General features: G+C 41.4%; 1 protein-coding gene across 1 annotated transcript in view; it reads left to right on the plus strand.

Moving 5' to 3' along the window:
• The window catches only part of LOC124787832 (vacuolar protein sorting-associated protein 13D), a 557,316-nt gene that overhangs the window by 175,544 nt on the left and 368,518 nt on the right, over positions 1-13,254 (plus strand). Inside the window, exon 20 of the mRNA XM_047254770.1 lies at positions 1,041-1,247. Coding sequence (XP_047110726.1) covers positions 1,041-1,247 — 207 coding nt within the window. The remainder of the gene's footprint in view (positions 1-1,040; positions 1,248-13,254) is intronic.

Here is a 13,254-nt window from a genome sequence, read left to right on the forward strand (position 1 = left end):
TGCCCAATCATTTGCCAAAGGTGTATTAGTCTAGCCTTTATAAGAGTTTATTTTGCACTTGTGAGTTTTTTCTTCTCACTGAATATACCTGTTTGCCAATGTTACGTACCCCTTGCATACTTTAGTAGTTTTATCTTTCTTACTGTTATTACTTTCTTTCATTTTGCTTCGAGGTGATGTAATGAAGCATTGACAGTGGCTATCTGGCTGTTACCTCCCAGGCCTATGGGGCTCTTAATTCTGTTCAATACTAGCAAGAATGCTTGTCGGTAAGCTCAGATATGGTGCAACACTTTGAGTTGAAATTTGTATCTCTCACCACCCCCTGAAACACATTTGTGGCCCTGAGTTCCTCTTGTTATTTTTAATTTATTCATTTATTGTGTTCTTCAATGTCAATTTATACTTATACAAGTTTGTAGTTTTGCCAGATGGTCTGATGATGCCTAGAACAGGCTAAATACATCACATATGAAGATCAAATAAACCTATCTTGTGCACGCAAGATCATTTTCTTTCTGTTCTAAAGGTAATGGAAATGATGACCGATCAACATCTAAAACTTTAGAAATAGGTGTCACTTGATTAAAATGAATAAAATTCTGTGTAATGCAGTAGCTCCTCCTCCTCCTCCTCCTTATCATCATCATCATCATCATCATTATCATCATAATCATCATCTTTCTTTATGTCCTTCTCCCATCTCTTTCTGTTTTCCACTTACCCTTCACTGTCTTCCATGTGTACTACTGCAGTACATAATTTCATCCATGCACAGTTGATCTTTTCTGAAGATGAGATAGTTTTATTCTTTGTGATGGGATTGGCTGTGAGGTTTTATTTATGGCAAAATTAATGTATGGTAGACCATATAGAAATTTCATTTGATAAATTTAACAATATTTGTTTTTAGGATATTGTAACTGTATTTCTGATTGTATTGTTTGTGAAATTAATGTGCATGTGGTCAGACTTTCTAAAATAGACAAGGTTTATTTGCTTATTCAGGTTAAATCTTCATATTTAACTTTTGTTAACAGGACAGAGCTACTAGCTCAGACTTTTTATACAAACAACAAGTTGTCCACGTCACTTACTGCCATTGGTTCAGAGACACCTTCTCCAAAACGAAGAGGTCAGAGCAGTGTCTCACAATCTGCAGCTGATCTGATGGATAGTGTAACAAGTACACAGACACCATACAGTCCCAGTGAGGATGGAATTCTAGATCAGGTCATCAATATAAAGTAAGTAATATCTTTCTTAATGGAAAAAGAGTTTAATTTTACAAACACGAATTGAAGCTTTGATACTACCTGGAGTAGGAATTATTGCCATGACTGACTGAAAGCTGGAGAGAGACCACAGGACATTTTAATTTCTACTACCAATACTTTTCCTAATAAATTCAAAAAACGTTTTCAGCATGACCAGGAAGAAGGCAGGATTCACACTCTTAGTAGTGGAAGTTCCAAAACCTAACAGAATATTTTTTTGCATGTAAAATCTCATCAGTTTTTCTCTAACTTTTGGAATCACCTTTTGATGTAAGTATACTTTTCTTCATAAGTAAGACAGATTCTTTGATGAATTTTACTGAACATACTAAACATACTTGCTGGTGTTGGGAATTATTTGAGTTTATTTAATTGTTGAAAAAATGAATGAGTACTTACATTTTAAACTTCATGTGTAGAAAAACTCAAAATTCTTATTTAATTATCTCAATTTCCATCACTTTTTAATAGATGTGGAAAATTATAGTGTTTTGCATTAAGGAGGTTGTTTTTTATAAGCATGCAAAGTTTGAAAGTAATATGACTTTTGCTTTGGGTATTAATGTACCTACATACACAAATTTGTGTTTTGCAGAAAATGCCTGTTAAGTTTCAGGTTGTTTTTGGCATTCTTTTAGAATTTTCCAGCCTATAAGCAGGTTCTTTTTCACTTTCTGTATCAGTTTTCTTTTTTTTTCACATTTGTATGATACACTCATCTTGATTTTTGTCACTTCCAAAACTTATTTTTCTGCTTTCACTACATGTTCTCTATCTATTGCATACAAAGCTTTTGTACAGTTCACTCCATGCGTGGTTCCTATTCTCTCTGAAACATATTTCCTGCTTTGCACACCATCATTAAAACATGAAACTGCATCATAAGCAGCAATACCAAGTGTGTTTCTTCCCCCAAAAATTGTTTTTGGAAATCTTTCCGTCACACTGATTAAAATTCCCTTTTGGGTGTTGGGTACCTCCATGTAGACATTTCTTCAGTAATTTCTCATTCAAAAAGTCCATAAACATTACAGCAACTGGTGGAGAATTCCTGTGATAATATTCTTCACCACCAGCAATTGACTTTAAGTAGCCACACCATGGTTCACTTCCCTTTGGGCACAAATTGTGAGTAGGATTATTGTTTGTGGACCTTTTGTGGAACTATAAAGCCAAAATGGTTGCTTCATGTTTTCAAATCCCCTGTATTTCATCTTATTGCCAATCTACAGTATATCTGTAGCTTGTCAATTTCTGCATCAGTCAGTCACCCTCTCCGTTTGATTTCCTTCCCATTAGATCATTATTTTTTTTTATGACAAATCTTGTCTCAGCTTTCTAAGTGTAGTGCTATGTATTTTCTGTACATGCCCCACATATTCTTAATTTCTGCACAGTAGTGTCAGTTCCATATGGAGCACATTTTTGAACCTCAAGTAAAGCTTTACTGTCACCATTAACAATATACTTCACATATCACAGGCTGTGGGATGCCAACAGATCTGGTAAACAAGCTGACAGCTCCCTGTATTACCATACCTCTACTTGAGCCCTTATAGTTCATATTACATTCATGATCTGGAATCCCTTTCACACAACTGTGATAAGATTTGCTAAAAACTTCAACATTTAATACTTAGCCAGTGTCAACAGATGTTGCTGTAACAGTGCCATTCAACAAAGTGTGCCCTCAGCAACAATATCCCTCAAATTTTCCTGGTTGAGGTGGAAGATTCAGCACAGCTCAAAACGTTCTTGCTGCTTCTCTCCCCTACCAGTACAGCGCTTACCATACTCTACCCTCACATCCACATCATACCTTTGTTTATGATTGTAGATGGCACGCAAGATGCACCAAGTTTGCATTTGCTGCAGAGTACAGATACGTTTGTTACAAGGCCATTCCTTGCGATTTCATCTTCCACCATAGAAACACACTGCATGCCAAAGCAATGCTTGCTCATAACATTGTCAAATATTAACTGTGATAGTGTATTAATATCAACAACACTACTGCATGAACCCTCAGATTCACAGCCTCCATTTTCATTAGTGCCAAGAACAAATTTCTTTCTTGAAGCCCTTGGTGGTGATACATTTACTGGCACTGAGAGGTTGCAGTCTTCTGCCACTGGTGTACTATTTGTTGTAGCACACTTTAATGTGTATGTGTTGCCCTGGTGAAATTTTTTATGTTTGAAGCGATGAATTCTAGGCATCTTGTGTGATAATATGCCACAAACAAGCACAAAACAACACAGCGAAATGAAAAGTGACTTGAAATTCACAAAACCACACAACAAGACTTTAAAAACAAGGAATAAACAAAATCAGGCAACAAAACAATGCACATTGATAGTAGCAGAAAAAGTGTTGATACTGATAGTCCTTCGTTTCAGATATGACAATCCCTGGTGAAAGTATAAAGGTTGATTTAAGAATGTTGTGCGAAGAGATGTGGTGCTGCACTTCCTTACACTTAAGATCAAATAAGATGTCTTATATGTCCTCAGAGATGTATGTTTTATAAAGGAAACTCTCCAGGAAGATGTACACTACAAAGTGAGCATATTTTTTAAGAATAGAAATTTTTTGTTGTGTCGTGCCCCTTTTATGAAACACGAGCTGAAAATGCATATGGTCACCAAACAATTCTTCTCATCAATGAAAAGGCATATTGTGTTCAGACATTGATTGCAGAGAGCATACCGTATGAGAGCAGAATACTCAGCAGTTGTAGTTCTATTAATTAGAATGTTATGGAAATGTGACATCACTGATCTGAAATAGAGAGAAAGCAACATTCATATTGAGGGTGGTCTGAAAAGTTCTTGGTCTGATAATCTGCCTCTGATGACCTCATTGTTGATGGGATGTTACACCCTAATATTCTTTACTTTTTCTTGGCCTGATAGTGAAAATGAGAATTTATGATTTTAAAAATTTTTTTCACCATAATCTCTTTTTAACATCAACATACACCATCCAGCAGTGTGACATTATTCTATCTCTGTTGTGTTCTGTAAGTGCTGCAAAATACCCACGTATAGCTGCTATTGTTTTTTGGTTGCACAAAAACTACTGACCAGCAAAGAAGATTGATTTTTGGGACGAGATGGAAGTCTGAGGAAACTAAATCTGGGGAATAGGGCAGATGTACCAAAAGTTTGTATGTCAGATCCCTCAAATTTCCGCTTGCCAAGACACTTCTGTGGGCATGTGCATTGTTTTGTTAGAATAATATTGTCATGTTCTGCAAATCAGGTCTCTTTCCTCAAATTTTTGCATTCAGATGTATTATTGTTGTGGCCTTTAGTCCAGAGACTGGTTTTGAAACTGTTCTCCATGCTAAATTCTTGTGCAAGCCTCCTCTTCATCTCCACATTACCATGACGTACATTCATTTGAAAGTGCTCACTGTGTTCAAGCATTGGCTTCCCTTTACAATTTTTAACCCCCACAGTTAATTCCATCACCAGGTTGACAGTTCCTTGATGCTTCAGGATGTGTCCCATCAACAAGCCCTTACATTAATCTAGTTGTGAGATAAATTTTATTTTTCCTCAATTCGATTCAGTACCTCCTCATTTGTTGTTAGAATTACCCACCTAACTTGTAGCATTCTTTGGTAGTATAAGAGTTTAAAAGCTTTTATTCTCTTCTTCAGTGAATTGCTTGTAATCCACATTCCATTTCCACACAAAGCTTCACAACAGACAAATATGTTCAGGAAAAAAATTCTTTACACTTAAATTTATATGTGATATTAACAAATTCCTCTTTTTCAGAAATGCTTTTATAATTGCCAGTCTGCATTTTACATTCACTCTATTTTAGCCAACATCATTCATTTTGTAGCTAAAAAAAGGAAACCTCACCTGCTATTGTTAACGTGTCATTACCTAGTCTAGTTCCTTGAGCAATACCTGATTTAATTCGACAGTGTTCCATTACTCTGCTGTTGATATTAAGCTTATAATTTCTTTCAAAGATACTATCCTTTCTGTTCAATTGCTGACAGAATTACAATGCCATTGGCAAACCATAAAGTTATTGTTTCTTCTCCTTGAACTTTAGTTCCTTTTCTAAATTTCTCATTGGTTTCCTTCACAGCTTGCTCATTGCACAGACTGGATAACACTGGGGATAGGTTACAACTGTCTCTCACTACCTTCACCACTGTGTATTTCCTTTTTCTGCCTTTCAGTTCTTATAACTCTGGGCCTCCAGAATACATCTGCCTCCTTGGTGGTAGGGGGAAAAATCTCCTTCCGTTGCTCCCAAAGTACCTACATCGGGAGCAAGCACCCCCCCCCCCCCCCCCCACCCACCAACCACAGGGGACATTGGTCCCCTCCTCCCAGTTGGAGAAGCAACAGCCTCCTCTGGCTCCACTGGTGTGGAAGGGGTCCCTTGGAACCCTCTTTCCCAAGGTCTCCACTAATGCCACAGTGGACACTCGCCAGTGGCTAAAGGAGCCAAAAGCTGCTGGATGAAGAGCTTCACAGTCGTCATCCGTGCCTGAAGCTACTTCAGAGAAGTCCTACCAGCAAGCCCCTAAAGAGAAGTGAGAGGGCAAGCAAACAAAGAAGTCTGCTAAGAAAAAGGACCCTCTGGTGGCCCCAACACCACCACTCCCTGCAAATGAGATGGAAATCTCAACATCCCCTGAGGACCTGGATCTCACTGATGCCTCACCCACAATAGGAATAGATACAAATACTCAATCTGCGGCAGCAGATGACCCTGAGGCGTAACCTGTCTCCTTTTATGCTTCATGCCTTTCCAGCCTCATGATAACGTCACCCTTCAGTGGAATTGCTGCGGTTTTTTCCACCATCTGGCTGAGCTACGGCAACTGTTAAGCTTTACACCTGCTTTCTGCATTGCCTTCCAGGATACCTGGTTCCTGGCAATGTAGACCCCTGCCCTTCACAGCTAAAGGGGATATTACAAGAACCGTAGCAACTATAATAGACACAAACTCCACCTGACACTCTATGTCCTGAACTCAGTATGCAGTGACCCTGTGCCCCATCAAACCCCTCTTGAAGCTGTGGCTTTCAGGATAAGGACAATGCAGGAAATAACTGTCTGCAACATATACATCCTCCAGATGGTGAAGTACCCCTGAACACATTGGCTGCACTGATTCATCAACTCCCTAAACCTTTCCTACTTTTGGGTGATTTGAATGCCCATAACCCCTTGTGGTGTGGCACTGTGCTTACTGGCCAAGGTAGAGGTGTTGAATCTTTCCTGTCTCTACTTGACCTCTGCCTCTTAAATACTGGGCCCCCCACACATTTCATTGTTGCTTGTGGCACTTACTCGGCCATTGATTTATCCCTCTGCAGCCCAGGACTTCTCTCATCTGTCCACTGGAGAGCCCACTTGACTTGTGTGGTACTGATCACTTTCCCATCATCCTGTCACTCCCCCAGCGCCATTTCCCCAGACGTCTACCTTGATGGGCTTTAAACAAGGCAGACTGGGAAGCTTTCACCCCTGCTGTCACCGTTGAATCTCCCCCACATGGTGCCATCAATGTGGTAGTTGAGGAGGTCACTAGAATAATCGCTTCTGCAGTGGAAAAGACGATCCCTAGTTCTTTAGAGTGCCCCTGAGAAAGTCAGTACCTTGGTGGTCGTCGGAAATTGCTGAGGCCATTAAAGAGTGTCGGCGAGCTCTACAGCGACATAAGTGGCTCCCTTCCCTAGACCACCTAATAGCTTTTAAACGGCTCCGTGCCCGCGTTCGCCAGCTTATAAAAAGACAGAAACCGGCATGTTGGGAGAGGTACGTCTCGACCATTGGATGACATACACCACCTTTCCAAGTCTGGACGACGATCAGATGTGTTTGTGAGTACCAGACCCCAACAGGTGTTACTGGCATTAACGTCAATGGTGTGTTATCTACTGATGCAAACGCAATTGCTGAGCACTATGCTCGAGCCTCCGCGTCAGAGCATCCCTCAAACAGCGGGTGCAAAGGAAAGCCCCCTCATTCACTGAACGTCATAGTGAACCCTATAGTGCTCCATTTACAGAGTGGGAGCTCCTCAGTGTCCTTGCACATTGTCCCGACACAGCTCCAGGGCCAGATCCTATCCACAGTCAGATGATCAAATATCTCTCGTCCGACTAAAAGCGACATCTCCTCATCATCTTCAACCGGATCAGGTGCGATGGCATCTTTCCATCACAATGGCGGGAGATCACCATCATTCCAGTGCTCAAACCCGGTAAAAACCTGCTTGGTGTGGATAGATATTGGCCCATGAGCCTCACCAACGTTCTTTGTAAGTTGTTAGAATGTCCGGTTAGCTGGCATTTGTGTTGGGTCCAGGAGTCACGAGACATACTGGCTCCATGCTAGGGCAGTTTCTGCCAGGGTCACTCTACCATTGATAAACTAGTTTCCCTCAAGTCCGCCATCTGAACAGCGTTTACCCGATGCCAACACCTGGTTGCCGCCATTTTTGATTTACGAAAAGCTTACGACACGACCTGCGGACATCATATCCTTGCCACATTATGTGAATGGGGTCTCCGGGTCCCGTTCCTGATTTTTATCCAAAATTTCATATTGCTCCATTCTTTCCGTGTCCGAGTTTGTGCCTCCTATAGTTCCTCTCATATCCAGGAGAATGGGGGCCTGCAGGGCTCTATATTGAGTGTATCTCTATTTTTAGTGGCCATTAATGGTCTAGCAGCAGCTATCCACAAGGTGCAGTCATAAGCTCTAGCCCACGGCTTCCAATTTTCAGCTGTGAAGTTGTGTGTCATGCACTTCTGTTGGCATCACACCGTTCATCCAGAACCAAAACTTTACCTTAATGATCCACTCACTGTAGTGGAGACATATCAATTCTTAGGACTGGTTTTTAACACCTGATTGGCATGGCTTCCTCATTTTCGTCACCTGAAGCGGAAGTGCTGGCAGCACCTCAGTGCTCTCTGCTGCCTGAGCAACATCAACTGGGTTACAGATCACTCTACGCTGCTGCAGCTCTTCAGAGCCCTTCTTCAATGCCGCCTTGACTATGGGAGTTTGGTTTGTGGTTCGGTGGTGCCCTCAGCATTGCGTTTATTCGACCCAGTGCACCACAGTGGTGTTCGACTGGCAACAGGAGCTTTTAGGAAGAGTCTGGTGACCAGCATTGTAGTGGAGACCGGAGACCCTCCATTGAAGGTTAGGCGTGCACAGCTTCTCGCCTGTTATGTTGCACACATTCATAGTTCTCCTGAGCATCCGTATTACCATCTCCTTTTCCCATCCATGGCGGCTCATCTCCCGCATCGGAGGCCCAGGTCAGGGCTTAAGATTGCTGTTTGTGTCTGATCTCTTCTGTCTGAAGTGGAGTCCTTGCCTTTACCACCTATACTCGAGGTCCATTCACTTACAGCTCCAAGGTGTACACCTAGGCCAAAGTTTTACCTGGAGCTTTCATATGGTCCTAAGGACTCAGTTATTCTCGCAGCTCTCTGCTGTCTCTTCTTCTCGATTCTTGACATGTACTGGGACCATGAAGTGATTTACACTGATGGCTCGATGGCTGATGGTCACGTTGGCTTTTGCGTATATTCATGGAGGACATATTGAACAGCACTCGTTGCTAGATGGCTGCAGTGTTTTCACTGCAACAGGAGCTGGCGGCCATTTCTCATGCTCTTCAGTGCATCTGCTCATGCCCTGCGAGTCATTTCTTCTGTTACTGACTCCTTGAGCAGCCTACAAGCTATCGACCAGTGCTACCCCCACCATCCTTTGGTAGCGACCATCCAGGAGTCCATCTGTGCCGCAAGGTTCTTCAGCTTTGGTAGATGGAATGGCATAATCTTGGTACGCACAACAAACTGCGTGCCCTTAAGGAGACTTCGAGCACCCTACCTTCAGTGTCGGGCAACAGTGCCTCAACAACAGATTTAGTTTTACATTTTATTCGCCAGTTTTTTTTTTTTTTTTCATATTGTATAAGGGTGGGCATTTAGCCTTCTCTCTGAGGTGGCCACCCTCCCTCGATTTTAACTCTGTCTCACTTTCTTTGCGTTTGTCTGTCTTGATGGTTGTCTTTTCCCTACGTGTGTTCATCTCACCTTGTCTTTTTGGGGTGGACATTTTAATGTGTTGCAAAGTGGCTGGCTCATCCTCTTTTATAATTGTGATCAGCCAGCCCTTACTCTACTTTTCCTTGTGGTGTATGTTTTCCTCGTTTTTTATTTGTTCCATTCATTTTCTTTTTAGTTGTGGTGTTGGGTGTTTTTTATACCTTGAGCCTTGCTTGCATCAGGAAAAAGGAACTAATGACCCTGTACTTTGGTCCCTTTATACCCCAAACAAACCAACCAGCCATCTGCAATCTGCTAAACATTTGAGCTTTCAGCCAAGAGGCCTTCGTTAAAGTAGAAAACACACACAAGCCAAGAGGCCTTCGTTAAAGTAGAAAACACACACACACACACACACACAGTGTCATTGTGTCTGGCCACTTACACTGGACTCAAATGCTTAGCAGTCTTTTTATTGTGCCTGTCTGCACATGAACTTCCCCTCAATATGGTGAGTAGCAACCTATACTTTTTATAACGTTGTTGTTCCATCCTCAATTTCCCATTATTTGATTTCAACATTGTTAACTACTTTCTCTAAATTCACTAATTCTCTAAATGTAGGTTTGCCTTTCTTTAACCTAACTGCTAAGATAAGTAATAGGCACTGTATTACAGCTTTTCTAGTCATCTAAGTAGAAAGGAAAAAAAAGGGTGAATATTTTGCAACCATGACTTACGAATATTAAATTGATATTTCAATAGTATTGACACCTGTTAGCACCTCCATTCTGTGGAACTGGAATTATTACAGTCTTTCTGAAATATAAGGGTATTTTGCCTGTCTCATACATCTTGCTTATCAGGTGGAAAAATTTTCTCATTGCTAGCTTGAGAGCGAATGTCATCTACTCCAGGTGCCCTTTTTTTCCTCACCTATGTCTCAGTGATTTGTCAAGTTCATGTAGCCGTATCATACTGTCCACCTCATCTTCACCAACTTCTTCTTGTCTTTCTGTAATATTGTCCTGAAGTTTGTTTCCCTTATATGGACCCTCTGAATATTCCTTCCACGTTTTCTGTCCCGTCTTTGGTGCTATTTGAGCTCTTGATACTCATACAGCTGCTTCTCTTTCCTGCAAAGGATTCTTTAAATTTCCTGTAGATGGTGTCTATCTTCCCACTAGTCATGCATGTGTCTACAGCCTTGTATTTGTCGTATAGCTGTTCCAGCTTAACCAGTTTGCATATTCTCATTTTGTAGACATCTGTGTTCCTTTTTACCTACTTCATTTGCTGCATTTTTATAATTTCTTCTTTTGTCACTTAGATTCAATATATCCTGAACTATCCAGTGATTTCATCTAGTCTTTGTCTTTCTACATCTTTGATCCTGTGCTACCTTCTCTGTTTTACCTGTAAAGCTAGCTATTAGTCTTCTACTGTATTTCTCTCCCTCGTTTAAGTCCAGTGTAACGTAACGCCCCCACCAAAACCTCCAACAACCTCTGGTTCCTTCAGTTTATCCCGGTCTCATCTCCTTGCTTCACACCATTTTGCAATTTCTTTTGAGTTTTAATCTACAGTTGATAAACATTATGGACAGAGTCCATATCTGCCCCCTGGAGGTGTCTTAACAGTTTAAAATCTAGTTTTAAAATATCTTACTTTCATTTAATTAATCTGAAACTGTGTAGCATCACAAGATCTCTTCCAGGCATACAACATCCTTCCTTAGTTATTCAACTAAGTTTTACAAATGTCTGCTTGTGTCTGTGTATGTGCAGATGGATATGTGTGTGTGTGCGCGAGTGTATACCCGTCCTTTTTTCCCCCTAAGGTAAGTCTTTCCGCTCCCGGGATTGGAATGACTCCTTACCCTCTCCCTTAAAACCCATATCCTTTCGTCTTTCCCTCTCCTTCCCTCTTTCCTGATGAGGCAACAGTTTGTTGCGAAAGCTTGAATTTTGTGTGTATGTTTGTGTTTGTTTGTGTGTCTATTGACCTGCCAGCACTTTCGTTCGGTAAGTCACATCATCTGTGTTTTTAGATAAACAATTATTAAATTATACTGGGTGCAAAATTCTACAATGTGGCTTCCTCATTCATTCCTTTTCCCCAGACCATGTTCTCTTTGTTCTCTTGCTATTTTTCCTTCTGTTCCTTTTCCCACTACCAAATTCCAGTCACCTGTCTTAGTGATGCTTTTGTCACATTTAACTATGTAGATAATTTCCTTTCCGTTGTCATACTTTCTTTACGCATCACCTGTGGAGTCGGTTTGCGTGTAAAGTTGTGCAACTATGATGGGTGTTGGATTCACGTCTGTCTTGATTGCAACAATGCTTTCACTATGCTGTTCATAGTAGCTTACCCACATTCTTGTTTTCTTAGTGATTATTAGACCTACTCCTGCACTACCCTGTGTTTTACTTTGTATTTATAAGCATATATTCAACTGACCCCAAGTCCTGATGTGCCATCACACTTCACTAATTCCCACTGTATCGGAGCCATGTTTACGAGAGGGCAACCCCCCCCCCCCCCCCCCCCAAAAAAAAAAAAAAAAAAAAAAATCTGGAATAACACTGCAATGGGCGCAGCTTGTTTAGTACGCATTTCTGCCGCTAGGTGTATAAAGAACAACTCATTGCCAGTTGAGTGCCATCTATGTTGTCGACCTGGCTTGTTCTGTTCATCTGCAGTGATTGTTTGTGTTAAGCTGTTTTGTTTTCTTTGATGGCAACTTTAAGTGAACAACATGCAGCTGTGAAATTTTATTTTGTTCTCAGTAAAAATGCCGCTGTAACTGTTTCAATGCTGAAACCAGCTTACCAAGATGATGCTATGAGAAAAACTCAAGTGTATGAGTGGTTTGCTTGATTTAAAAATGGCGGCATGCTGGTTGGTGACAAACCTCTTTCTGGACATCCATCAGCTGCCCGCTTGGCCAAAAAATTGAAAAAAAAATTGAGAGCTGATGCTCACAGTCTGTTGCCAGACAGTTGATCAACTGTCAGAAGTTAGTGAGTTATCTTGGAGCATGGTGTTCCTCAAAAAAGACCTGATTTATGACACACAGGAGACTTGTTCTTCCACCACTGCAACACACCTGCACACACAGCCAGCTCTGTAAAACAGTTTTTGGCTAAAAATGGCATGCTTCTGCTGTCCCATGCACCTTCCTCACCTGACCTGGCTCTGTGCGACTTTTTCTTGTTTCTGACATGAAAAAGGGCATGAAACAGGGTTGCCACAAGTTCTGGAAATTGGAGAATATCAGGGAATTTTAAACATGTCAGGGAAATCAGAAAAAAAAACACTGGAAAAATCTCGTTTTTGTCTCAGTAGATGAAATGGTTTGTTTGCTGAGATGTCGTGCGTCATCACTGGCTGGGTGTAGCTGAGTACATGTACCACTTTGCTACTCTCTAATTCTTACTGCTTCTCCCCTTCCTACCCCTCTCCTCAGCTTGCAGTCAGTGCTGCCATCACTTCTTGCCACTAGCCTAGCAGCCACTGATGAGAGGCGGGGAGGCGGGAGGAGTGGTTTGTTTGGATCTGTTTCCCAGAGATTGTTGACGCAGTGGTCAGAGATGGCGGTCATCTGTGCACGAGTTGTGTTGAGTGACTGTGTGAATGTGTACATGCTCTTGTTTTCTGACAAAGGCCATGGCCAAAAATTTAGTTGTGAGAGTGTTACTATCTTTTCTACGTGCCTGTCTGTGGCTCAGCGATCATCTTTACGGTGAGTTGCTACCTATCCTCATTAGTATTGGTTCTCAGAGTATTAGTGCTAGTTCTCTGTTGCATGGCTTGATCAACATGATCTCATTTCATCAACATGCTGTCTGTGACAAGTGAATAGCTGGCCACACGAGTGGATTCCCGCGATGGGCCAAAACCGCAGGCCATTTCTGCAG

The sequence above is a fragment of the Schistocerca piceifrons genome, chromosome 3, assembly GCF_021461385.2.
Source record: "Schistocerca piceifrons isolate TAMUIC-IGC-003096 chromosome 3, iqSchPice1.1, whole genome shotgun sequence".
Lineage (NCBI taxonomy): Eukaryota > Metazoa > Arthropoda > Insecta > Orthoptera > Acrididae > Schistocerca > Schistocerca piceifrons.